General features: G+C 42.7%; 1 protein-coding gene and 1 long non-coding RNA gene across 2 annotated transcripts; both read right to left on the minus strand.

The window, feature by feature from the left end:
• Positions 1–10,490: 10,490 nt before the first annotated feature.
• On the minus strand, positions 10,491–11,366 carry LOC106407784. Its single transcript, XM_013848647.1, has 3 exons — positions 11,169–11,366; positions 10,941–11,054; positions 10,491–10,826 (listed from the first exon to the last, which is right to left on the minus strand). The coding sequence occupies exons 1-3, from the start codon at positions 11,364–11,366 to the stop codon at positions 10,491–10,493; spliced, it is 648 nt and encodes a 215-aa protein (XP_013704101.1).
• A 1,044-nt stretch (positions 11,367–12,410) lies between these two features.
• LOC111208273 lies at positions 12,411–13,140 on the minus strand. The gene is made up of 2 exons (XR_002660247.2): positions 13,026–13,140; positions 12,411–12,930 (listed from the first exon to the last, which is right to left on the minus strand). It is a non-coding gene; the product is annotated as an uncharacterized LOC111208273 (long non-coding RNA).
• Positions 13,141–26,358: the final 13,218 nt, after the last annotated feature.

The following is a 26,358-nucleotide window of genomic DNA, read 5'->3' on the forward strand; positions in this document are numbered from 1 at the left end:
ACAGGTTTGGTTTCAAAAGAACAAAACTGTAAAAGTTCAAATTTGAACATTCGTAAATTGATTGTTAGCAGGTTAAGATCTATCTTAAAACAGATAAGCAAATATATAGCCGGCTATATAGTTGTCATTTACGGGTAAAGACGTTTATGGCAAACAAATTATGCACTCGTAATTTCAGTAAATATAGAAACTATCCCAAATGGATTGGGTTATAGAGTTAAGAATTTTGGGTTTAGGATTTACGGTTTAGGGTTTAGGGTTTTTAGGTTTAGGGTTTCGTGTTTAGGGTTTAGGCGGATAAACATATTTATTACATATAGCCGGTAGGCGGTACCATATTTTCATTACAGTGTTGAGACGTTTTCTGTAAACATATTTATTACAGCCCATGCCTTTGGTTTCAAACGAACAATACTGTAAACGTTCAAATTTGAACAATCGTAAATTGATTGTTAGCAGGTTAAGATGTATCTTAATACGGGTAAGGAAATATATAGCCAGATATATAGTTTTTTATACGGGAAAAGACGTTTATGGTAAACAAGTATGGACTCATAATTTCAGTATATATCGAAGCTATCCCAAATGTATTGGGTTATAGGGTTTAAGGTTTACTGTTAGGGTTTAGGGTTTAGGTTTACGGTTTTGGGTTTAGGGGTTTAGATTAATGACTTTGGGTTGATTTGATGGTAATTGCTTAGGGTTTAGTGATAATCAGGTTTAACGGCTTTGTCCGCAATGTTAAAGCATATGTGTTACACCTTTATTTAAGAGTACACGGGCGTTTGGGGTTTAGGGTATAAATATTGGACAATGAATGATACTGGACAATTGATGTGTTTGGGTTGATTAAAAAGTCATTGTTTAGGGTTTAGTGTTTAGGCGGATAAACATATTTATTACATATAACTGGTCGCCGATACCTTTTTTTTATAAGAGGGTTTTGGGTTTAGGCGGATAAACATATTTATTACATATACCCAGCAGCCGGTACCATATTTTCATAAGAGGGTTTAGACGTTTTCTGTAAACATATTTATTACAGCCCATGGCTATGGTTTCAAACGAACAATATTGTAAACGTTCAATTTTGAACAATTGTAAATTGATTGTTAGCAGGTTAAAATCTATCTTGATACGGATAAGCAAATATATAGCCGGCTATACAGTTTTCTTTACGGGTAAAGACGTTTATGGTAAACAAGTATGGACTTATAATTTCAGTAAATATAGAAGCTATCCCAAATGAATTGGATTATAGAGTTAAGAGTTTTGGGTTTAGAGTTTACGGTTTAGGGTTTAGCGTTTAGCGTTTAGGGTTTAGGGTTTACAGTTTCCGGTTTAGGGGTTAGGGTTTAGTGTTTATGGTTTAGGGTTTAGGATTTATGGTTTAGGGTTCAGAGTAATGAGTTTGGATTGATATGAAGGTAATTGCTTAGGGTTTAGTGATAATCATGTTTAACGACTTTGTCCGCAATGTTAAAGCATATGTGTTACACCTTTATTTAAGAGTACACGGGCGTTTAGGGTTTAGGGTATAAATACTGGACAATGAATGATACTGGACAATTGATGTGTTTGGGTTGATTAAAAAGTCATTGCTCAGGGGTTAGTGTTTAGGCGGATAAACATATTATTTATTACATATAGGTGGTAGCCGGTTCCATATTTTCATAAGAGGGTTTAGGGTTTCGGGTTTAGGGTTTAGGGTTTAGGGTCTTAGATTAATGAGTTTGGGTTGATTCGAAGGTAATTTGCTTAGGGTTTAGTGATAATCAGGGTTAACGACTTTGTCCCCAATGTTAAACCATATGTGTTACCATCATCAAGCCTTTTATCGTAATATAAGCCTTTAATCGTAATATAAGACTGGACGAAGTTGCCATCATCAAAGTTAGCATACACAACTTAATTGTTAACCGACTAAGAAATTTTGTTATACGTGTAAGGGTAATTATTAGCCGACTATACGTTCTCATATAGGGGTCAAGACAATTATGGTCTGCATATTTGTGACTCATCAGTTGAGTTTATAACTGAAGAAATCTCGATCACAGTAGACATAAAGGGGAATTCTTATAAGAAATATAACGTCCACCTCCATCAATTTCGTAGATGGATTTTGTTTACATAAATATTTCACAATAAGGCATACTGTAACACCCCCGAATCGTCGTAGACATAGATCGATCCACCAGCCAACAATCAAACAAGAACATGACCGACGGACGACCCACACCAAGGGTTGGAGATGAAAGGCCAACCGGCCAGCCAACAATCACACAAGAACATGACTGACCGTCCAACCCAACACCATGGTCCGGAAGCGCTACGTGATGGGTTAGGGACGATCCGGTCAGAGTCAAAAATTTACTCCACGACGTAGTCCAGTTCATCCACTAACTCGTCCCGCCGCGTCATGGCACAAGGCTTTGCAACCCATGCCTAGAGTTAGCGTATTCCGTAGATCGAGGCCTAAGGTTTTTCAACCCGTACCACAACCTAACGTTGTGTTAGACCGGACTAGCCAAATATCAGAGTACTCATGAAGCGCATATAAAACAAATTCTTTATTGATTCAAGAAATATCCATACATTGAAATAATTCGAGACTGGCGCCCGGCCTAATGCCAAACCGAGTCAACACAACAAATATCAAAATACCGTTTACAAAAGGCATGAAAATCTACACCAGCGGTCTTAACGTCCAACACCAAGCTATCCGATCATCCTTACCTAAGGCTACCTGCAAAAAGGACAATGGAGTTGGATGAGTAACCTAAAGTCACTCAGTGAGCTGGCGGCCTCTACCCGCAACCTAGACTCTAACCCGGATAACCCAAAATAACAATCAATCTAGCCTTAGCATGCAATCAAAGCTAAGACTAGGCAATCGATCACAAATCAATAACCTCAAATATTATCTAATCAGACCGTTACTAAGTTAGACAAGGCCTCCTGCTGTGAATCTAACTTCAAGTAACGGGAATCTGCATGAAAACAAGTCAACAACCAATCTTTAATTTAATCACACCATTCACAATAACAAGACACTAATTAACTATGACTCAAACTTTACTCTTAACACTGTATTTGGGTGTTACCACTCACTCTAGGGTTTCACAACCCTCTACTCTACACGACACTCTAATTGGGCCCGACAAAATCATTCTTCCTCCACACAAGGGACACCGGCAATCCCTTCACTATTACACCACACAGGCGTAGGCGCTCGGGAATCACCCGGTCACGGTCCTCAATCGGAATCGCCGGGCCCCGGTCCTCTATCGGACTCGCCGGGGGCTGTCACATCCACGTGTGACACTCGGCCTTGGTGATCAACCAAGCTAAACCGAGCCCACCACTTTCCGGACCACGACCGGCTTAGTGGTACCAATTTGAGGAAGCAATGACCTGCCAAAAGTAGAACCACCACGAGGTTCTCAACTCTATCTCACACACTTGCGAGTTACCTAACACTCTACTAATCTCAATTCCTAAGGAAAATACTTGGCTCCAGAATCCAAGTAGGATTCTCGGACAAAACACGTACTCATTACTGACTCACTAGGATTCTAACACATAACCAAATAACATAATTCTAACAACTCAACCAGTTAATCACTCCCTTACCAAGAGCTGACTAACCTCAATCAACAAGATTAATTAAACGAGCAAGCATTTAACTAGTCTAACAAGCAATTTACTTAATTAAACCGTTACCCAGATAGTTAGCCTCCTGCTACGAAACTATCTTTAAAGATAACGGGTACCTGCACTCAACCATATCAACACACAATAATAGAAAACATGATGCATCCTAGCCAGGTTATTAACTCAGTCTTAATTCCTTTCATCTCAGCTTAGCCCTTGCTAAACTGAGTCCGGTTCCATAAATAAAATAATCCTACTGAATCTATCACCCAGTAACGTGATCATTCTAATTTATATGCAGACTCGATCTACCCTAAATTCCAAGTGGAATTCAAACAAACCAACTCACAATGTTCTAGGCGAGAGCCAGCTGGTTGATCGGAGAAGACTTAGCCAAAACCCAATAGAAGACTTGATTGGACTGGACTGGACTGATCTTGACTTGGACAGGACTGATCTTGACTTGGACATAACCTCCCCTGATACGGCTCTTGACAGAATTCAACTCGAGCATAACCTTTTCTAGCTTCTTGGACGATTCCTTCGGGCTTCTTGTGGAGTATCGAGCTTCAAAACTTCAACTGTTCTGAACTAATCAGAGCAGCACCTCTACTTGACCTTAGAAGAAGCTGACTGGCATGGATGGATTGATTTGGACAGAGCTTCCGCCTCACAGTTGTAGAGAATCGCCGATTGGGCCGAATTTACCTTCTCGGTGGAGTATCGGTCTTTAGAATCGACCATACTCTAAAATCTCTCACTTTCTTTCTTTCTCTCTCTACCCATGTTGTTACTTTGCTTTTGGTGTGGAATGGATGTCTGAAACTGAGGGGAGGCATAAGTATTTATAGAAATCATCGACCTGTAATATCGAGCCACACAGGCGACTGTGTGTCAGCCCGCATGCTTCCGGTTGCATTCGTGGCGACACACGGGCGCACACATGTCTTTCTGCATGACTCAGTAACATTCTGAGTGACACACCCACGTCCAGATAGTTTCCTGCATGGGTGGAGTCCATGCGACACGACACACGGCCTGCTACGATCAGCATGCTTCGGTTGCAGATACAGCTACATCTCGTGCTTATACATGTCATGCTGCATGTTCTAGCTTCATGCACGGTGACATGTCGTGCTTCGGTTGACACTCAGCTTGCTAGACACTTGACACCACGTCCTTGACTCATGCATTGAGACACCTCGAGTTTCTCGGTTCATTTGCGCGATTTCGATCCTTCCGGTGAATTTTTGACCCACGATCAATCCCGAATATTTTTCTGCTCCACTTCTGATGCTCTGAATATTTTTAATAAACTCCAAAACATTTCTGACCTTGACAGAAAATATTTTCCGAGCCTCCGACTTCCTTGAAAAATTTCATAGCACCGAAATTAGGGTTTTTACCCTATTTCGGGGTTTCCCATCGTGCTTACTTCCTTTCCTGCTTAATTCCCGTCCTGCTTCCAACTTATGATGTCTATTATTTTATATTCCGCTGATACGAAGTTTTGGAGAAAACTTCGCGGTGAAGAAACGTCATGCTTCTAAAACGTCGAGCTTCTAAAACGTCGTGCTTCCAAAAATGTTATGCTTCCAAAAAGTCCTTCTGATCAATCTAACACATCTTCTAACTATGGTCGAGCAGCTTATTCGACTCATAGCTCACTCAAGTTCAATTCTTCGACCACCTCGTTCTTTGAAATTTCCCAATCGATCTTTTTCTCCTGCAGTTCGACCACCAAGTTGATCCTCGACCAATCTTCTCGACCAATTGATCTCGACCATTTTATCCCGAAGGGTGGGTTATCACATTCTCCCCCCCTTAATAGAATTCGTCCTCGAATTCTTAGTTGCACCAATGCTCAGCTTCACAGCATACTCCTCCTTGATGTGTTGTGATGGTGATCACTTCTTGGATAACTCCGTCTTGTTGTCTTGTGCTTCTTTGTTGGCTCTCCTTTGATTTCTTCGTTTGATTTATTTGGTCTCCATCCAGACTCCTGATTCCGAGCTCGCTTCTACCTTGATACATTTCTTAACATTCCCCTTGGTCTTGAACCCTTCTCTTAACTTCTTGAACTCCCATGCTTCACTCATTCTTGACTCGTCTCCGCAATCTCTTTACTCTGTCCTACCACTTCTCCTTGAGTGTCCTCCTCAAGGTCCCCAAACTCGTCTTCATATCTCTTCAGTTAAAGGATCGCTGGATCACCTTCTTATTGTTGCTCTGCCATGACACCCTCATTGCCCATGATACTATCTTGTCGCTTAAATAGATATCATCCTTGCTCATAATATCCCGAATCCTTTCCACTGGTCTTTTTCCATCTGTCCAGTCCTTACAGCGGTCCAGTCCCTCTGAGAAGTCTCTCTTCTTTCTCTTCAGCTTTGGGTTTTTGGCCTCGAACTCTCTCCACTTTAAGGTGTACATCCCTTAAAGTTCCGATCAACGAACACACTTCTTAGTTGCAACTTAAAGAACACTTCACACGAAAGTTAGTCAACAACCATCCCAACAAATACTAGCAGCAACCTATTCGCAATGCTAACTGAAACAACCTAGCAAAGCTAACCAGCAACCTAACAATTATATCCAAGCAACCTAACAATTCTAGACTCTACTAAACCAATAAATTCTATCGCTGGACGTGACTGGTCCCCTAATGCCTTTTGTGACTCATTTTGACTCGATAAAATATAAGAAAACCGATTAAATCATGAGTTCCGGAAGCATGGACGAAACCATGCTCTGATACTACCTCTGTAACACCCCCGAACCGTCCTAGACATAGGTCGACCCACCATCCAACAATCAAACAAGAACATGACCAACGGACGACCCACACCAAGGGTTGGAGATGAAAGGTCAACCGGCCAGCCAACAATCAAACAAGAACATGACTGACCGTCCAACCCAACACCATGGTCCGGAAGCGCTACGTGACGGGTTAGGGACGATCCGGTCAGAGTCAAAAATTTACCCCACGACGTAGACCAGTTCATCAACTAACTCATCCCGCTGCGTCATGGCACAAGGCTTTGCAACCCATGCCTAGAGTTAGCGTTTTCCGTTAGATCGAGGCCTAAGGCTTTTCAACCCGTACCACAACCTAACGTTGTGTTAGACCGGACTAGCCAAATATCAGAGTACTCATGAAGCGCATATAAAACAAATTCTTTATTGATTCAAGAAATATCCATACATTGAAATAATTCGAGACTGGCGCCCGGCCTAATACCAAACCGAGTCAACACAACAAATATCAAAATACCGTTTACAAAAGGCATGAAAATCTACACCAGCGGTCCTAACGTCCAACACCAAGCTATCCGATCATCCTTACCTAAGGCTACCTGCAAAAAGGACAATGAAGTTGGATGAGTAACCTAACGTCACTTAGTGAGCTGGCGGCCTCTACCCGCAACCTAGACTCTAACCCGGAAAACCCAAAATAACAATCAATCTAGCCTTAGCATGCAATCAAAGCTAAGGCTAAGCAATCGATCACAAATCAATAACCTCAAATATTATCTAATCAGACCGTTACTAAGTTAGGCAAGGCCTCCTGCCGTGAATCTAACTTCAAGTAACGGGAATCTGCATGAAAACAAGTCAACAACCAATCTTTAATTTAATCACACCATTCACAATAACAAGACACTAATTAACTACGACTCGAATTTTACTCTTAACAATGTATTTCGGTGTTACCACTCACTCTAGGGTTTCACAACCCTCTACTCTTTACAACACTCTAATTGGGCCCGACAAAATCATTCTTCCTCCACACAAGGGACACCGGTAATCCCTTCACTATTACACCACACAGGCGTAGGCGCTCGGGAATCACCCGGTCACGGTCCTCAATCGGAATTGCCGTGCCCCGGTCCTCTATCGGACTCGCCGGAGGCTGTCACATCCACGTGTGACACTCGGCCTTGGTGATCAACCAAGCTAAACCGAGCCCACCACTTTACGGACCACGACCGGCTTAGTGGTACCAATTTGAGGAAGCAATGACCTGCCAAAAGTAGAACCACTACGAGGTTCTCAACTCTATCTCACACACTTGCGAGTTACCTAACACTCTACTAATCTCAATTCCTAAGGAAAATACTTGGCTCCAGAATCCAAGTAGGATTCTCTGACAAAACACGTACTCATTACTGACTCACTAGGATTCTAACACATAACCAAATAACATAATTCTAACAACTCAACCAGTTAATCACTCCCTTACCAAGATCTGTCTAACCTCAATCAACAAGATTAATTAAACGAGCAAGCATTTAACTAGTCTAACAAGCAATTTACTTAATTAAACCGTTACCCAGATAGTTAGCCTCCTGCTACGAAACTATCTTTAAAGATAACGGGTACCTGCACTCAACCATATCAACACGCAATAATAGAAAACATGATGCATCCTAGCCAGGTTATTAACTCAGTCTTAATTCCTTTCATCTCAGCTTAGCCCTTGCTAAACTGAGTCCGGTTCCATAAATAAAATAATCCTACTGAATCTATCACCCAGTAACGTGATCATTCTAATTTATATGCAGACTCGATCTACCCTAAATTCCAAGTGGAATTCAAACAAACCAACTCACAATGTTCCAGGCGAGAGCCAGCTGGTTGATCGGAGAAGACTTAGCCAAAACCCAATAGACGACTTGATTGGACTGGAATGGACTGATCTTGACTTGGAAATAACCTCCCCTGATACGGCTCTGGACATAATTCAACTCGAGCATAACCTTTTCTAGCTTCTTGGACGATTCCTTCGGGCTTCTTGTGGAGTATCGAGCTTCAAAACTTCAACTGTTCTGAACTAATATGAGCAGCACCTCTACTTGACTTTAGAAGAAGCTGACTGGCATGGATGGATTGATTTGGACAGAGCTTCCGCCTCACAGTTGTAGAGAATCGCCGATTGGGCCGAATTTACCTTCTCGGTGGAGTATCGGTCTTTAGAATCGACCATACTCTAAAATCTCTCACTTTCTTTCTTTCTCTCTCTACCCATGTTGTTACTTTGCTTTTGGTGTGGAATGGATGTCTGAAACTGATGGGAGGCATAGGTATTTATAGAAATCATCGACCTGTAATATCGAGCCACACAGGCGACTGTGTGTCAGCCCGCATGCTTCCGGTTGCATTCGTGGCGACACACGGGCGCACACATGTCTTTCTGCATGACTCAGTAACATTCTGAGTGACACACCCACGTCCAGATGGTTTACTGCATGGGTGGAGTCCATGCGACGCGACACACGGCCTGCTACATGTCGATCAGCATGCTTCGGTTGCAGATACAGCGACATCTCGTACTTATACATGTCATGCTGCATGTTCCAGCATCATGCACGGTGACATGTCGTGCTTCGGTTGACACTCAGCTTGCTAGACACTTGACACCAGGTCCTTGACTCATGCATTGAGACACCTCGAGCTTCTCGGTTCATTTGCGCGATTTCGATCCTTCCGGTGAATTTTTGACCCACGATCAATCCCGAATATTTTTCTGCTCCCATTCTGATGCTCTGAATATTTTTAATAAACTCCAAAATATTTCTGACCTTGACAGAAAATATTTTCCGAGCCTCCGACTTCCTTGAAAAATTTCATAGCACCGAAATTAGGGTTTTTACCCGATTTCGGGGTTTCCCGTCGTCTTTCGATCCCGTCGTGCTTACTTCCCGTCCTGCTTAATTCCCGTCCTGCTTCCAACTTATGATGTCTCTGATTTAATATTCCGCTGATACGAAGTTTTGGAGAAAACTTTGCGGTGAAGAAACGTCATGCTTCTAAAACGCCGAGCTTCTAAAACGTCGTGCTTCCAAAAATGTTATGCTTCCAAAACGTCCTTCTGATCAATATAACACATCTTCTAACTATGGTCGAGCAGCTTATTCGACTCATAGCTCACTTAAGTTCAATTCTTCGACCACCTCGTTCTTTGAAATTTCCCGATCGATCTTTTTCGTCTGCGGTTCGACCACCAAGTTGATCCTTGACCAATCTTCTCGACCAATTGATCTCGACCATTTTATCCCGAAGGGTGGGTTATCACACATACACTCCATTATTCTACCATCTTAAATCCTCCATCGTTCCATATAGCTTTCCCATAGATCCACCGGCGTTACATACATCTTTCCTGTCACCCTAAATTCCCCTACCACCAAGCTTCATCTTCTTATATAGGTTCCTTGCAGGTTGCTTTGTTGTGTCCCAACTTTTTGCACCTGCTACAAGCTGTCCTGCGACGTCCTCGTTTAAGCTGTAATATATTAGTGAATAAGTTAGAAACAAGGACAATGAACATGTTAGAATGAAACGTATTGTACATGACCACTTTCTCCCCTCTTGAAAAGTATCTCTGCTTTTTTGGCCTTCCCGGAGGACGTCTGGTTGAAGGGGGGAAGATATGGACGCCAGTAACATTGGCAACCAATTCTCCAATTCCAGTGTAACCTTCCACCGGATATATACTCCCACCTTATGCAGCTCGCAGTTGAGTAACCCCATACACTTCCGCCACCAAGGATTTAACAGCTATCTTTCCTTTTAACGCTGCAGCTATGGGATGAGAACATGGCATTGCGAGCATTTGAAATTCAAAGCACGTACAAGTCATATTGGCAAGGTTGACATGGAAACCTCCCCCTTCTTTCTCTCGGACCTCTTACTCCTTCTCTGCAATCTCCAAAACTTCGTCGTACCCACCAGATTTCTCAAAGTTTTTCGTTTACAATACCTAACACCCTTGGGGACAGGTTACCTTTACTTTTATTGGCCGCGTCACGACGATTCACAAACCATGTCATCAGCTAACTATGAATGAACTCGACCAATCGTATGACTGGTAGTTCTCTAGCCTCACGCAAAACTCCATTCCAAGACTCTGCAAGATTGCTTGTCATCACATTATAGCGTTTTCCGGGAAATTGTGCTCTCGCCCAATGTTCAAGCCCAATCTCGAGCAGATACTCTGCACATTTGTGATCAATACCCATAATCTCGTTGAACGTTGCGTAAAAATCTTGAAGTCTGAAGCTTCTAGCGGCTTTTGCCACCAAGTAATCGAGATGTCGTCCCTTAAAGTTTGAGCGGATGTTTCTCTTCAGGTGGACAATACAAATGCAATGACCAGCAGAGGGATAAACCTGACGTTTTGTAAAAATGAAATGTTAGAGACAATAGGACAAAGAAATGTGTACCACCAGTATCATTAACTGTGAAAAGCTACATTTTGAGTGTTTTAAGATAATGTTACTAACCTTGCTTATCCCTTTAAAAATTGAAGGATGCCTATCAGATACAAACACCAAATCCTCATGGTTTGTAACAAATTTTGAAAGCTGGGTGAAGAACCATTCCCATGACATATCATTCTAGCCATCAACAATGGCAAAAGCCAAAGGAAATATCTGATAATTCCCATGTTGGGTTGATGTTGTTATTAAACAGCCACCATACTTGCCTTTCAGGTGGGTGCCATCTACTACCACAACTTTCCTCATGTACTCGTATCCCTTGATAGAAGCGTCCAATGCTACAAATAAATATTTGAAGCGGTGGCCACCATTTTCATGTGGTTCTGTTAAGAGTTCGACAAGTGAACCAGGATTAGACGTCACTAGCTTGTTAAGGTAATCTGGGAGTTTCGCGTAAGCAGTGACATCAGACTCTTTGGTGTTGTCCATTGCGACGTCTCTCGAACGTCATGCCTTCCAGTATGATATATTGACGTTTGGGTCACCACGCATCATGTGACGGATCTCGCGAGGTTTGAGACCTGATCCTGGCGCCCCGAACTTGTTTTTCATAAGCTCACCAATAACCGCCGCTGTAGCTTGTGTTTCGTATCCGCCACGTTCGTCTATTGAACATAGATGTTCTGGAACGACCTTGCGAATTTCAAAAACTTCCGCATCCTTCAGCCGGACGGCATATACTCGCCAAGGGCACGATGGGCTGCAACACTCTAGCGACATTAACCTTGGTTCTGACTTTGCACACCTAAAACGGAACTTCCGACTTATGGCATATACAGCCATATGTTGCCTGAATGCTTCTCTGGACCTAAAGAGCATACCAACGGCAAGTTCTTCATTGGAGTTTCCATTAGTCATGTTCTTTATGTTCTTTTCCTAAACGCAAGTTTCAGCGTCAGCGACACAAAAACATAAAGGAATTAAAACTGACATGTCAGCAACATGTTAAAACAGAGAGTTACAAGATACTAATTATTGACGCTAGCGGTACGTCAACACTTGTTTAGAAGACGCTGATAAAATCAGCGGTGATGAAAACACGGGAAAAACCAGTCGCGACAGTCGCCGGCGGGAGCTTATAACGAGGCTGCATTTAGATTTTTTTTTTTTTTTTTTTGATAATTTTTAACCGCAGTGGCTGACGCTGCGTTCAGGAAAAGAACATGACTATTGTCTCCTAGGAAAAAAATTTGCAAATTATTATTAGTAGATTTATAAGTTACCTATTTCACAGTTTAACATTAGTAACAAACTCTAACCGTCAGTGTTCGTTATGTTACCATTAATGTAATCATTGACTTCACCACATAATCACAATTTCAACATTCTCTATTTAAGGTTTTCTAAATGTAAACCATATTATAGTTATGGTAAAGGACACGTATCATTACAAATCGAGGACATTTTCATCCATAGTTACAAATATGATTTTAAAATTAAATAACTCGACGGTCATTACGTCCGTGATTCATATAATTCTAAATTTAGGTAATATTAAACATTAACTTAGGTTACACGCTTCATGTCATGACCAACTAAACAAACATACAAGAGGACAAACTTTTCCTTAGCCGGCTATTTGTTCCACAAAAAACCAAACCAACCCCACTACCAATTCATAGCCGGCTAATACAAAGTTTTAAAATCCACAAAAACAAACCCTCGGCCTAGCTTCAGTAACCCTAAACCATTTTTACACCAAAATAGTACGACCCCGTAGATATATCACATTATATAACATCTTTTTCCCAACTGTAACACCTTAGTTCTGATTGTCATCAAAACCCACCATCAATGTCGCTTGCTTCAGAGGAAGTATCCTTGTCGTCTTTAATGACCTCTCTCACTCCACTTGGCTCCCCGGCTTGACCACCCTGTGTGAACATAAACAATGGGGGGCTTGGATGTGAAGGGTTCACTTGAAGGACGCGTGGCCTAGAAACTTGGAATCCTTGTTCTCCCGAAGTTGTATGCATGCCTTCACCTCCAGGGCCTGCAATAAGCATCACTTTTTGAGTTATTCTTCAACCTTCATATGTTACCAAAATAAATATAAAATTATGTTTAATGTGACCAAAAACGCCTCACCAATCTCGCCAGATTCGCCTCGGATGTCATGATCAACCGGTCGTGGACTGTTTCGAGCACCCGAGCCCCCACCCTCATTTCCAAACACAGACCCAACATTATTTGTAGATCCAGTCGATGAGCTTCCTCCCTCAACTTCTCCAATCTCCTTGACAACCCCCTGATTCTGGATAGTATCGCCGCCTGCATTGTCGTTTCCTTCAGCTAGTGAGATTACACCGCCAACAAGCTCCATCTCAACCTCAGCAGGAGCGTTTATGTTTAACTGTTCATCAACCTCGATACCCGAGGCTATAACTCCTTCTCAAAACCTCATGTTATTCACCATGGCAGCATGATCAGTGAGCGGGTTGCTCTGGTTCTGATAGTTACGTAAATCCATTCCCACGTCCCAGAAAATGGAAGGTGCTTCGACTTGAGTGATCGGGACAGTGAGAAGGTTCGTACCTTCAGGGGTTAAACCTACATTAAACAAGCAGAGAGGTTATTATATCGTTAATCCAAGTGGTTATTATAAATGTTAAATAGAGTGACTACAATCTAGATGGTTGGTTTAAGACATACCTCCAACAGCGTGACTGTTTTGACCAGTCTCTAGGTTGACATTATTGGCGTCGTACATGACGTCATCATTATCCTCGACAACAATAATATCCCTGGAGGGTTGGTTATTGGAGGGCTGGTTACCACCAATCTGGTCTGCATAGGCCATCTCACAAGAGACACGGTGGAATAGCATTATCGTTTCTTCACTAAAACGGGCGTTCATAACCCTCTCAGTTTCCTTAGCTCGGTCCCCAAAAACAAGCCCTAAACAATATTCATAGGAAAACAATTACATTTTTGCAAACTTTAATCGTAATACACATTAGGCGATGTTACTTACTTTCGTACTCGGCTCTGTTTGCTTCGGTTTGGGTGCCATCAACAATGTAAGTTGTTGATCCAATGGAGAATCTTGTTCTACACAGAAACTCATACTCCGCAACCCGTCTTGGCCCAACTATCACAAGCAACGCCAGATCTGAGAGAGATGTTTTCACGTTTAAGAGGATACAAAGATCTTCCGTATGATTAATGGTTGTTGGTGGGGTTTTGTAACCTAGTGGAGACAACATCCAACTAGAGGAGTTGAGGGGCGAAGAGAGTTGTAACACCCCAAAACCACCCCAATTAAATTTTTAAAAGGCTAATGGGTTCTCTACAGCCCAACTAGAAAACCCTAGGGTTCTCCCTTTCCCCACATTATAAAAGCAAGCCTCTACTTCTTTTTCTCTCATCAGAAATCTAGAAGCGAGGCCCTGCAGAGAATCCCCAGAGATCAGAAACCCTAGCCGTCGACTCTCTCTCTCTCCCTGCGCCGTCTCTCTCCTCCTTCTCTCTCTTCGCCGCGTCTCTCCTCTCTCTCTCTCTCTCTCTCTTCGCCGCACCTCCTTCTCTCTCTCTCGGCCGCATCTCTCTCTCCTTGCCGTGAACAGCCGCAAGTGGTGGTGGTGGCCGCGCGGTGTCCTAGACCTCAGATCCCGTTTCCCTCGCCTCTCAACTCAGATCCAGATCCAGATCTAGGCTAAGGTGAGGTGTTCTACCCAGATCTCTTCCATGCTCTTTTATATTGTTGAATGGGTTGCTAGGATTGATTAGATCCTGTTTGTGGTTAGGATGATAGACCATATTGCATTAGAACCCTCATACTGATTTAAGATTCTAAATAAACCGGTGTGTTGATGATTGTTTGATTGTTTGATTGGTTGAAGATCTGTGGTTGTGATTGAGAGCTAGGATGGTTAGAAAGAAATGAACGTAAGATTATAAGAGAAATGTTAACCGGTCTGGTTAGATGAATGATAGGATATCTATGAATGATTGTTAAATGGATTGAGTGTGACACCGAGAACGGGTGGCATCTAAAAAGGAAAGTAAGAAAGAGTCTAAGGGTTTAAGGAAAAAGGAAATAAAAGAAAAAGGAAAAGTTAAATGATTGAAATACGAACCACCGAGGAACTGGTGGGGAGTATGGGAAATGAATAGAAATGGAATACGAACCACCGAGGGACTGGTGGGGAGTATGGGAAAACGCGGCGGCCGTAGCGTTCAAAAACGGCAGGTTAAGAATAGAGGCGCCGGTAAGATTGAGTCACGCCGAGTCTTGGCGGGAAAGGGCTGTAATACACTGCAAAGGGTATAGACTACATCCAAGGGAACCGGATGCCGAGTGTACCAGGGCAGGCGGCTCCACAGGAATGCAGCAAGAAAAGGGGAGGGTTGGTCCGCTTGAGCTGTGTAGGTCCTAGAGTTCTAGGATGACTGGAGTCTTAAATAATAAACCGAATTGTGTGAATTGAGTGATGACTGAGTTCATTGCATTGCTTGTTTTCGTGAAATGAAACCTTAATAGCTAGTTAAGAAATGAGTGTAGTGACTAGTCGGTTCTCGTTTCGCATTGAGTAGTATAAAAGCTCATGGGGGAGACTGGTCTAGAATCGCTTCACTGAGTATTCATACTCACCCCTCTTTTTCTCTTTCCCTTTTTGCAGAACTATAAGTGGAAATGACAATGGTAAGAAAGGAAACGCACTTGGAACTCATGGGACCAGAAACGGGGCACACAGAGATGTCGGGAAAGTAGACATGTGTGTCCTAAACCCCGCGCCCAGGAACCCCGGTTGGAAATGGGGAAGGGGCGGGTGTTTCAATTGGTATCAGAGCCAGGTTAATGTCCCTTAATACTAACTTAAGGGATCAGCGTTTCCGATATTGCCCATTTCCCTTATGGTTCTGATAGACCGTCATAGCTAACGCTAAAGGAAAATTCGAACAGCTCAGAGTCTCCGGACAAGATCAGTTCAACAAAAAGTCCTCGTACCGCAGTGTAGTGGAGTTTCAGAGATTCAGGAATGGGTAACAAGGAGTTGTAAGGCAAGTATACAGAGGGATTAGTCGCCTAGCACGGCAAGTTAAGGGGGAATGGAAAGTCGGACCTATGAGCGGAAGGAAACGTCCCGCCGGCGCCACCGCCCCACACTGGACCGGGACGGCCGGGGGAAGAGAGACGGACGCAAGGCCGAGGCGTGCGCAGCTTCACGGAGTAATTAAACTCTGCAAAGAAATGGACTTCTGGCATTCCGATATAACAGTCAAACTCGTTTCCACATATATATAAAAAAACAAAAAAAATATATATATATATATGGACGCGGGTCCCACCACCATGGCGTGGGCCGCCGATGAGGAAGAGGTGAACCAGGGCGGCCAAGGGACTACCGGCGAGACAGTAGGAGAAAGCCGATTTCAGATTGTGAGAACTAAGCTAAGGATCATCTTGGAGTAAAAAGGATGATGGAGGATCATCTTGGGGTAAAAAGGATGATGGAGGATCAACTTGGAGAAAAATGCAAAATGCTAATAAGGATATGGGATCTTCATAGGGTAAAAGGGCTGACGGTAAAAAGGATCGTCTTGGGGCAAAAAGGGGACGATAAGAACCACACCGCGGATGATATTCTATGGAATGCTAAAGCAGCACTAATTTTGGGAAATGATTGAAAACTGCCATCTAAGCATGACTACTATTATGTTCTGATCAGGTCTTTGTTTTTACGCTGCAGGATGTCTTCACCAGTGCATCACGAGCTCGGAGAAAGACGTATGCGCTATGGACCAAAAGGGACAAGGGCGTACGGCCGCAAGCCCTACTGTGACGCTTGGGGTGACATAGTACCTGCACTCTTCCCAGATGAAGAGGAAATGGAGTTCGCGGAGCAGCCGAACGCCCCCATCCAGGAGACGACCGTGAGGCATCGGGTTTTGATGCCCCATTTTCAGCGTGCAGACGAGTACAGGCGATTGTACCAGGGTCAGGGGACTTTCCAGTTTGCACCTGGAGTTGACATGACACTGCCCACGAGGGGCCGAGGGCGCCCAAAGAGGGCGGAGTCGACCACGGAAGGTTTTGGACCGATTCAGACGGAGGACAGTGTACCAACAAGGAAACGTGGACGCCCAAGGAAGATTCCGAGCATTGATGCAGAGAGTCTCAGGAGCATAACCGGAGTATGTCGGTGTGGAACACTGATGCAGGCCAGGCAAGGACCGCGCTCAGTCCGGGAGTACACAGAGGAATTCCTGGAGTCAGCCAAAAGATGCAAGCCCAAGACAGCGGAGGATTGGTGCCGGTGGTACAAGGCAGGACTCCGCGAAGAAATTCGGGGAAAGCTGATTGGTGTGTTGGAACCATGGGAATTCGCCTTGGTAAACCGGATGGCCGGTCAGGCAATGAAGGCTGAACGGACACTTACTCGTCGGGTCGTCGCCATCTCGAGCTCTGAGGAAGACGTAGAGGTGGAAGAGGATCCATCGGAGGACTCAGAGTGGGAAGAGGAGCCGGCGTCGTCGACAGGGAGTGGAAGAGGAGCCGGCGTCGTCGACAGGGAGTGGCCGCGTGGCTGGTCCTAAGCCGGAAGGGGAGCAGAAGTCTCCAGTTCGAAGTGGCTAGTTGTGATTCCTGAATCAGCTAGTAGGAGTAGGACACGTTTTTCTTCATTTCCTATTGGTTTTTAGCTTTTCACTTCTTGTTATAAGGATATCCGCGGATTTTGGCGATACCTTGAGACCTATCTATTTGTTGTAGTCCTACTCCATTTCATTTATTAAATTCATTGTTGGTTTTAAATGATCTTGAGAAAGTAGGACGCCTTTTTCGTGCTTCCCGTGATTGTGTTTGGAAACTCACCTTAGTTTTGGGATGTTAAGTTCGAACTGAAGATTTGGAATTCGGGACGAATTCCGAATAAGAGGGGGATAATTGTAACACCCCAAAACCAGCTCAATTAAATTTTTAAAAGGCTAATGGGTTCTCTACAGCCCAACTAGAAAACCCTAGGGTTCTCCCTTTCCCCACATTATAAAAGCAAGCCTCCACTTCTTTTTCTCTCATCAGAAATCTAGAAGCGAGGCCCTGCAGAGAATCCCCGGAGATCAGAAACCCTAGCCGTCGACTCTCTCTCTCTCCCCGCGCCGTCTCTCTCCTCCTTCTCTCTCTTCGCAGCGTCTCTCCTCTCTCTCTCTCTCTCTCGCCGCGCCTCCTTCTCTCTCTCTCGGCCACATCTCTCTCTCCTTGCCGTGAACAGCCGCGAGTGGTGGTGGTGGCCGCGCGGTGTCCTAGACCTCAGATCCCGTTTCCCTCGCCTCTCAACTCAGATCCAGATCCAGATCTAGGCTAAGGTGAGGTGAGGTGTTCTACCCAGATCTCTTCCATGCTCTTTTATATTGTTGAATGGGTTGCTAGGATTGATTAGATCCTGTTTGTGGTTAGGATGATAGACCATATTGCATTAGAACCCTCATACTGATTTAAGATTCTAAATAAACCGGTGTGTTGATGATTGTTTGATTGTTTGATTGGTTGAAGATCTGTGGTTGTGATTGAGAGCTAGGATGGTTAGAAAGAAATGAACGTAGGATTATAAGAGAAATGTTAACCGGTCTGGTTAGATGAATGATAGGATATCTATGAATGATTGTTAAATGGATTGAGTGTGACACCGAGAACGGGTGGCGTCTAAAAAGGAAAGTAAGAAAGAGTCTAAGGGTTTAAGGAAAAAGGAAATAAAAGAAAAAGGAAAAGTTAAATGATTGAAATACGAACCACCGAGGAACTGGTGGGGAGTATGGGAAATGAATAGAAATGGAATACGAACCACCGAGGGACTGGTGGGGAGTATGGGAAAACGCGGCGGCCGTAGCGTTCAAAAACGGCAGGTTAAGAATAGAGGCGCCGGTAAGATTGAGTCACGCCGAGTGTTGGCGGGAAGGGGCCGTAATACACTGCAAAGGGTATAGACTACATCCAAGGGAACCGGATGCCGACTGTACCAGGGCAGGCGGCTCCACAGGAATGCAGCAAGAAAAGGGGAGGGTTGGTCCGCTTGAGCTGTGTAGGTCCTAGAGTTCTAGGATGACTGGAGTCTTAAATAATAAACCGAATTGTGTGAATTGAGTGATGACTGAGTTCATTGCATTGCTTGTTTTCGTGAAATGAAACCTTAATAGCTAGTTAAGAAATGAATGTAGTGACTAGTCGGTTCTCGTTTCGCATTGAGCAGTACAAAAGCTCATGGGGGAGACTGGTCTAGAATCGCTTCATTGAGTATTCATACTCACCCCTCTTTTTCCCTCTCCCTTTTTGCAGAACTATAAGTGAAAATGACAATGGTAAGAAAGGAAACGCACCTGGAACTCATGGGACCAGAAACGGGGCACACGGAGATGTCGGGAAAGTAGACATGTGTGTCCTAAATCCCGCGCCCAGGAACCCCGGTTAGAAATGGGGAAGGGGCGGATGTTTCAAGAGTACTGTCTCCTAACCATTGCCTCCAAAGTAGCATACGTTTCATCGTCTTTAATCATGACCCTTTTTCCGATGTCTTCCTCATCAGGGTGGAAATGCCACTCCTCCTCATTTTTTTCCACTCACCTCGCCAGAACTTGACACATATGCTCATCTACGAAAACCCAACAATTGTTAGTTAAAATCAGATTAGCATTATCTTAGAAACAGTTACGAGCAGGAGTAGTTTAGGGTTTCAACTAATCAATAATCGAATGACTTTCGGTTGGATATGTAATATAAAACAACATTCCGAGATAAAGGAGTTGATTGGTGGCAAGTAGCATATCATTCATCCCACTAAATGTTCAAAAACAAGAATCTGAGGAGAGCTTTAAGTTTCGAACAATACCTTTCCAACTGAGCAGATACCAATGTAAGAAACACCTCGCTTTTTGGATTCTTCTTTATGATTCTTAATGACCAAAGGTATGAGTTAATGGTCCTGCATAAATGGTTGATGTTAATGTCTTTTATAGACTAAAGGAGAAAGAAGCCGAACTATCTCACCTGCTTATGTTTTTCTGTATGTAGTGGCGGAAGATCTTTAGCTGGATACGCAATCCAGAGCGCCGTTTGTGTCAGGTATTAGACGGCTCAGATCTTGCTTTGTCTGGATACGATCACTGTTACCTCCTCGGTAACGAAAGAAAATCTGAAAAAAATATTTGATAAATCTACTGTATAAGCCGGAAAACCGGATCAAAGAAATGATATAATATAAACGACGTTAAGGAAAATATATAGACGATTCAAAACCGTAACGAAAATGAAACCATGGAGTCGAGATGAATCTCTTTCCTTAACTCTTAATATTCGCTCCGTTAGTGCGACGGATCTGTACGAATAGGAGTCCCAGGATAAAACCATGATAGGTTATCACGCGGCACTCGTGAAAAACCTCTAACGAGCTAAAATTTCTACGAAACACTCTCTAGACTTACGCTATAGGATTTGCTGGTTTTGGTTGTGAAAAAACGTTCCCAAATGAAGAAGGAAGAGAGTCGATATTTAAAGAGACGGAGAAGACCCACTTCCCGCAACAGCTGCTGCACGTGGGCGAAAATCTCGCGGAGATCGAGGGAAGTTGAGTTGCGAAACTCATTCCGCAAGACTCTCTCTTTTCTCGTTTTAAAATTTTTGAGAGGATAAACTGCATGACATTTTTATTTTCTAGACAAACTACTTGTCGTTTTAAATAAAAAATCATGTTGTTTTTCTTGTATTGAATGGCAAAACGTTGAGATTAATTTGGTCCAAAAAGAATATTCTTATCGGGCCAGAGGCCCTTAACCAAGACCCAAGACCCAAGACCCAAGACCCAAGCCCAAGCCCAAGCCCACGCCCACGCCCACGGCTACGCCGAGCCGGCCGGACGGCGGCGGCGGCGCGCGCGTGGAGAGCCTTTCTCTCTCTCCAAGCCGTTTACAACCTCATGTCATTAACACATATATAAACAACTCTTCTTTTCTCTTCTTCCCCGATGTGGGACATTTCTAATACACCACATGACTTGATTTTTTGGGCTTAATAACATTTAGCCCAAGTCATTGTATATTCACATTTTAAATAAAGCCATTGGGCAATTTATCTGATCCAACAATCCCCCACATGAATAGAAATGACTCTAAACATATGCAGACTAAATGCAGTCTCGATAGACTCTAAAAACTATACTTATTCTAATCCTGACTAGACTAGACATACTTATCGAGAGTGTTTGCGAAAAACTCCACTGTGTTTGAGTTGGTGGCATTTTTAAGCCTTGAACCACTCATAGTTAATATCCGTCGGGTTTACTTTACCAGAAGGTGAACATGATGTCTTGAACCAACCGGTGTTTTATGTATACCGAGACAACATGCATAACACAGCTTCATTTTCTCGTAGAACTTAGTTCTCTATTGTGTTCATTGTGGCCCTGAACTATTCCTGGTTTTCATGAGTGAACTTAGAGAATATAGCCTTGCATTCATTCTCCTAGAAACGGCCCCATTTCACACTCATTAGGTGATTGACCATGAAAAGTATTGAGTAATACTCCGCTTAGAAGCTATGGAATCATTAAAAACTTATGCTTATCCTTCTCACATTTGTTAGCACTTTTATCATCGTAGGAGCTGGGAAGAGACTACTTTGTCTCAAGTGCTTTGGTTAGATTATGTTTGATTTTGTTTTCCCTTTGAACCTACGTCTTGGGATCTCCAGTCATGATAGGTAGGGTTGCAATCAAGCATCCTCATTCGTTATAGGCTTTAAGCCCATTCCTTTTGATGATTTAGCAACAACATCTCGTGACAAACCTTTAGTAAATGGATCCGCTAGGTTGTCAGCCGATTTGATGTAGTCTATTGTGATTACACCAGTTGAGATAAGTTGTCTAATGGTTTTATGTCGTCTTCTGATGTGACGAGATTTACCATTGTAGAGATTATTCTGAGCCCGAGCTATAGCTGATTGACTATCACAATGTATGCGTATAGCTGGCACTGGTTTCTCCCACATAGGAATATCTTCCAAAATATTTCTAAGCCATTCAGCTTCTTCTGCTGCTTTGTCTAAGGCTATGAACTCAGATTCCATGGTTGATCTGGCTAACACTGTTTGTTTGGTAGATTTCTATGATATTGTTGCTCCTCCTAGTGTAAATACATATCCACTCGTGGATTTTGAGTTTATAGAATCTGATATCCAGTTAGCATCACTGTATCCTTCTAAAACTGCTGGTTCTTTACCATAGTGAAGCCCCAAATTTTTGGTGTAGCGCAAGTAATTGAGTACCCTCGTTATAGCTTTCCAGTGAGTATGACCTGGATTACTTGTATATCGACTAAGTACGTTTACTGCATGCGCTAGATCTGGTCTAGTACAATTGGTCAAGTACATGAGACTTCCGATCACACGTGAATACTCGTTTTGTGAAACCGCTTCACCTGAATTCTTTGTCAACTGCATTTGGGGATCTAACGGAGTTTTTGCCGTACTATTAGAGTAATTTTTAAACCTCTCTAATATTGTTTGAGCATAATGAGATTGGGTTAAGATAATTCCGTTTGAATTTCTTGTGACTTTAACCCCGAGAATTACATCTGCTAATCCCAAGTCTGTCATCTCAAATGTCCCTTTGAGAATGTTTTTTGTTTGATTGATAATGTCTTTACTGCTTCCAATAATGAGCATATCATCTACATATACATAGCAAAACATACGCATTTTTGGTTGTTTTGTAGCATATGCATTTGTCACATTCATTTATTTTGAAACCATTTGACATCATTGTATTGTCAAATTTTGCGTGCCATTGTTTAGGAGCTTGTTTAAGCCCATAAAGTGATTTTACAAGTCGACATACTTTGTCTTCTTGCCCGGGAATGACAAAACTTTCAGGTTGTTTCATGTAAATTTCTTCTTCTAAATCACCATTTAGAAAAGCAGTTTTTACATCCATTTGATGGATTTCTAAGTCTCTTAAGGCTGCGATAGCTATCATCAGTCTTATTGATGTTATTCTCGTCACTGGAGAATATGTATCAAAATAGTCAAGGCCTTCCTTTTGTCGGAATCCTTGAACTACAAGCCTAGACTTGTATTTTCCACCAGGTTTTCGTGTCATTATCCATTTATTCCCTAATGCTTTGCAGCCAGGTGGTAAATTCGTTATGTAATAAGTATAATTTTGCATGATCGAATCAAATTCACTCCTGACAGCTTCGTTCCAGAATGGAGCTTCTGGTGAAGCCATGGCTTCTCCCAAAGTTTTTGTAACATTTTCTACTAAAAATGCCATTAGGAAATCTTCTCCAAAAGATTTTTCTTTTCGAGCTCTTTCTCTCCTTCGAGGTTCATCTTTTTCTCCATTTTCTGAAATATCATTTATAGAAATCTCGACGTTTGTCTCAGTTTCTGAGTTTTTGTCATTGTCTCTTTCTTCTCGAATTCGTTTTGAACCTTGTTTTTCCTTATATGGAAAAATATTTTCGAAGAAAGATGCATTTCTTGATTCCATGACTGCATTTACATGAATGTTTGATATTTCAGATTTATGTACCAGAAATCGATAAGCATTACTGTTTTGTGCATATCCGATGAAGATGCAATCCACTGTTTTAGGTCCAATAGAGACCTTCTTTGGTGGTGGTACCGCAACTTTTGCCAGGCACCCCCACACTTTGAGGTATTTATACGAAGGTAAATTACCTTTCCATAATTCATATAGAGTTTTGCCAGTTACCTTGTGTGGAATTTTGTTGAGGATATAATTAGTGGTAAGCAACGCTTCCCCCCCCCCCTACATGTTCTGGGGTAACCCAGATTCCTGCAACATTGCATTCATCATCTCTTTTAGAGTTCGATTTTTGCGTTCAGCAACTCCATTAGATTCTGGTGAGTAAGGAGCTGTAGTTTGGTGGATTATTCCATGTTCTTTACAGAATGCATTGAATGGACCATCATACTCGCCTCCTCTGTCGCTTCTTACTACTTTAATAGTAGCTTTAAGCTGATTTTCGACCTCGAGTTTAAATTCTTTAAATTTTTCTAAGGTTTCATCTTTGCTATGTAATAAATATACATAACAATATTTTGTGCAGTCATCTATGAAGGTCACAAAGTACTTTTTCCCACCTCTAGTTTGTAAGTATTTTAAATCACATAGATCGGTGTGAATTAAATCTAGAGGTTTATTAGTTCTTTCAACACGAGGTGATGGCGTTTTCGTGAGCTTAGCATGTACGCATACTTCACATTTTTGTTTACTTGTTTTGCATTTAGGAATTAGATTTAAATTCATTAATCTTTGTATAGATTTGTAGTTTACATGGCCTAATCTTTCATGCCATATATTAAAAGACTCAACCAAATAAGCAACTGGCTCTTTCTTATTCATTGAAACTTTTGAAGCTACAACTTTCGGAGGGACTGTCATTACATTCAACTTGACAAGTCCACCCTTAACATACCCTCTTCCCAAATACATCCCATTCTTCCTAATCACGAGCTTGTCCGCCTCAAAATTTGTGGCGAATCCATTCTTGCTGAGCAAGGTTCCCGAGACCAGGTTCTTCCTCATGTCATGCACATGTTTTACATTCGTCAGAGTGACCTCATGTCCAGATGTCATCTTCAAAATCACATTGCCGCGTCCTTCAATCTTGGAGACTGCAGTGTTTCCCATCTTGAGCTTCTCCTCAGTCATGCTTTTCTGATAGGTGTTGAACATCGCCCTATCGGTGCAAATGTGGGTGGTTGCACCAGTGTCATACCACCATTCCTTGGGGTTGTTGCTTTCAACCATGTTGGCTTCAGTCACCACAGCAACGAGATCCTCCTCAGTGAGATTTGCCTGAGCCTTCTCATCCTTGATCTTTTTGCGACACTCAACAGTCTTGTGCCCTACTTTGTGGCAGTAGTGACATTTCCCCCTGAACTTCTCCACATTCGCATTCGCATTGATTTCAATGCCTTTGTTCTTGAAGTTTTTCCCAGAAGCCTTCAGGGCTGCTGCAGTTTTGGAAGGCTTTGCAGGAGAATGGGCGTGTGCCTTTCCTTTGCCTTTGTGCTCAGCCATGTTGACATTGTGCTCCTTAGTAGTGACATTGTCAGCAATTCGGTTTCTGGATTCCATCTGAAGCCTCATGATGATCTCCTCGAGCCCCATCTTCTTCTTTTTGTGCTTCAAGTAGTTCTTGAAATCCGCATAGCTTGGAGGAAGCTTTTCAATGAAGCTGAGAGTTGTGAATGTCTCACAAATGGACATTCCTTCAGCAGTGATTTCATGGCAAATGAGCTGAAGCGCTTCCACCTGATCCATGATGGGTTTTGAATCCACCATTTTGAAGTCGTGGAACTTTGAGACCACATACTTCTGGCAGCCAGTGTCCTCACCTCTGTACTTCTTGTCCAGTGATCTCCATAGCTCTTTCGCCGTGGGGATCTCACAGTAGACCCGGTACAATGGGTCAATGAGACGACCCAAAACGTAACCTTTGCAGATGAAGTCGGAATGCACCCATATGTCAACAGTTGCGAGACTGTGAACATCATCAATCCCGTAAGGCATAAGAGGCTTGTCATCCTGGATGAACTTGTCCAGCTTCATCGTTGTCAGGAAGAACATCATCTTCTTCTGCCACGTTTTGAAGCCTTTGCCATCAAACTTGTCTGGCATCAGTCCTTGAGTGAACACACTAGGGACAGCCGGAGGAGTTTGAACTGACACCGGACCACTTGCAGTTGCTGAAACTGAACCCGTCTGATAAAGACCAGCACCGAATAGGCTACGGCGAGTGGTTTCATCAGCAGCATTTCCCGCAGGGAGGATAGTGCTTGTTGTTGCTGCAGCGGTAGATGCTGTGATGTTTCCAACGGTTGTCACAGTTGCATCAGTGGCTGCAACGTTGAGTGGAGTTGTTGTGACATCACTGGGGGTGTTGTTATCGTTCGTCATTTTTCTGTAGAGAAAACATGAAGACGGATTAGTACTCCAATCAGCAAAGAACATATTATTTTTAAGCAAAAAATAATAGTCTAAAATCGATTTTCATTTTTGGTGTTTGAACCAAATCCTATCAATATAAGTCTTGAGAAAAAATGTTTTGCAATCTCGCTTAGAAGCGTTCGCAGAAACCATTTTTATAGACTTAGAATGTTTCACAAACTCGCTTAAGAAAGCGGTTACTGAAACGATTCATGTATATAACGTTTTAAGACTGTATCAAAAACGTTTTGCGAAAAATGCTAGAAAGCAATCCGCAAAGCGTAATGAAATAAACAATAAACGTTTCGCGGAAGTGCTAAAAAGCAAATCGCAAACACGATTATGAAATAAGAACAAATGTTTCGCGGAAGTGCTCGAAAGCAAATCGCAAACCCCGTTATGAATAAGAATAAACGTTTCGCGGAAGTGCTAGAAAGCAAATCGCAAACACGGTTCCAAAACCCGTTTTTATA

This window comes from Brassica napus, chromosome C7 (genome assembly GCF_020379485.1).
Source record: "Brassica napus cultivar Da-Ae chromosome C7, Da-Ae, whole genome shotgun sequence".
Classification (NCBI taxonomy): domain Eukaryota; kingdom Viridiplantae; phylum Streptophyta; class Magnoliopsida; order Brassicales; family Brassicaceae; genus Brassica; species Brassica napus.

Coding starts and splice junctions, on each gene's coding strand:
- LOC106407784 (XM_013848647.1), bottom strand. CDS start 11,366: ATGGACAACACCAAAGAGTCTGATGTCACTGCTTACGCGAAACTCCCA. Junction 11,055..11,168: donor AGTACATGAGGAAAGTTGTG/GTAGTAGATGGC, acceptor GTTGATGGCTAG/AATGATATGTCATGGGAATG. Junction 10,827..10,940: donor TTTTTAAAGGGATAAGCAAG/GTTAGTAACATT, acceptor ACAAAACGTCAG/GTTTATCCCTCTGCTGGTCA.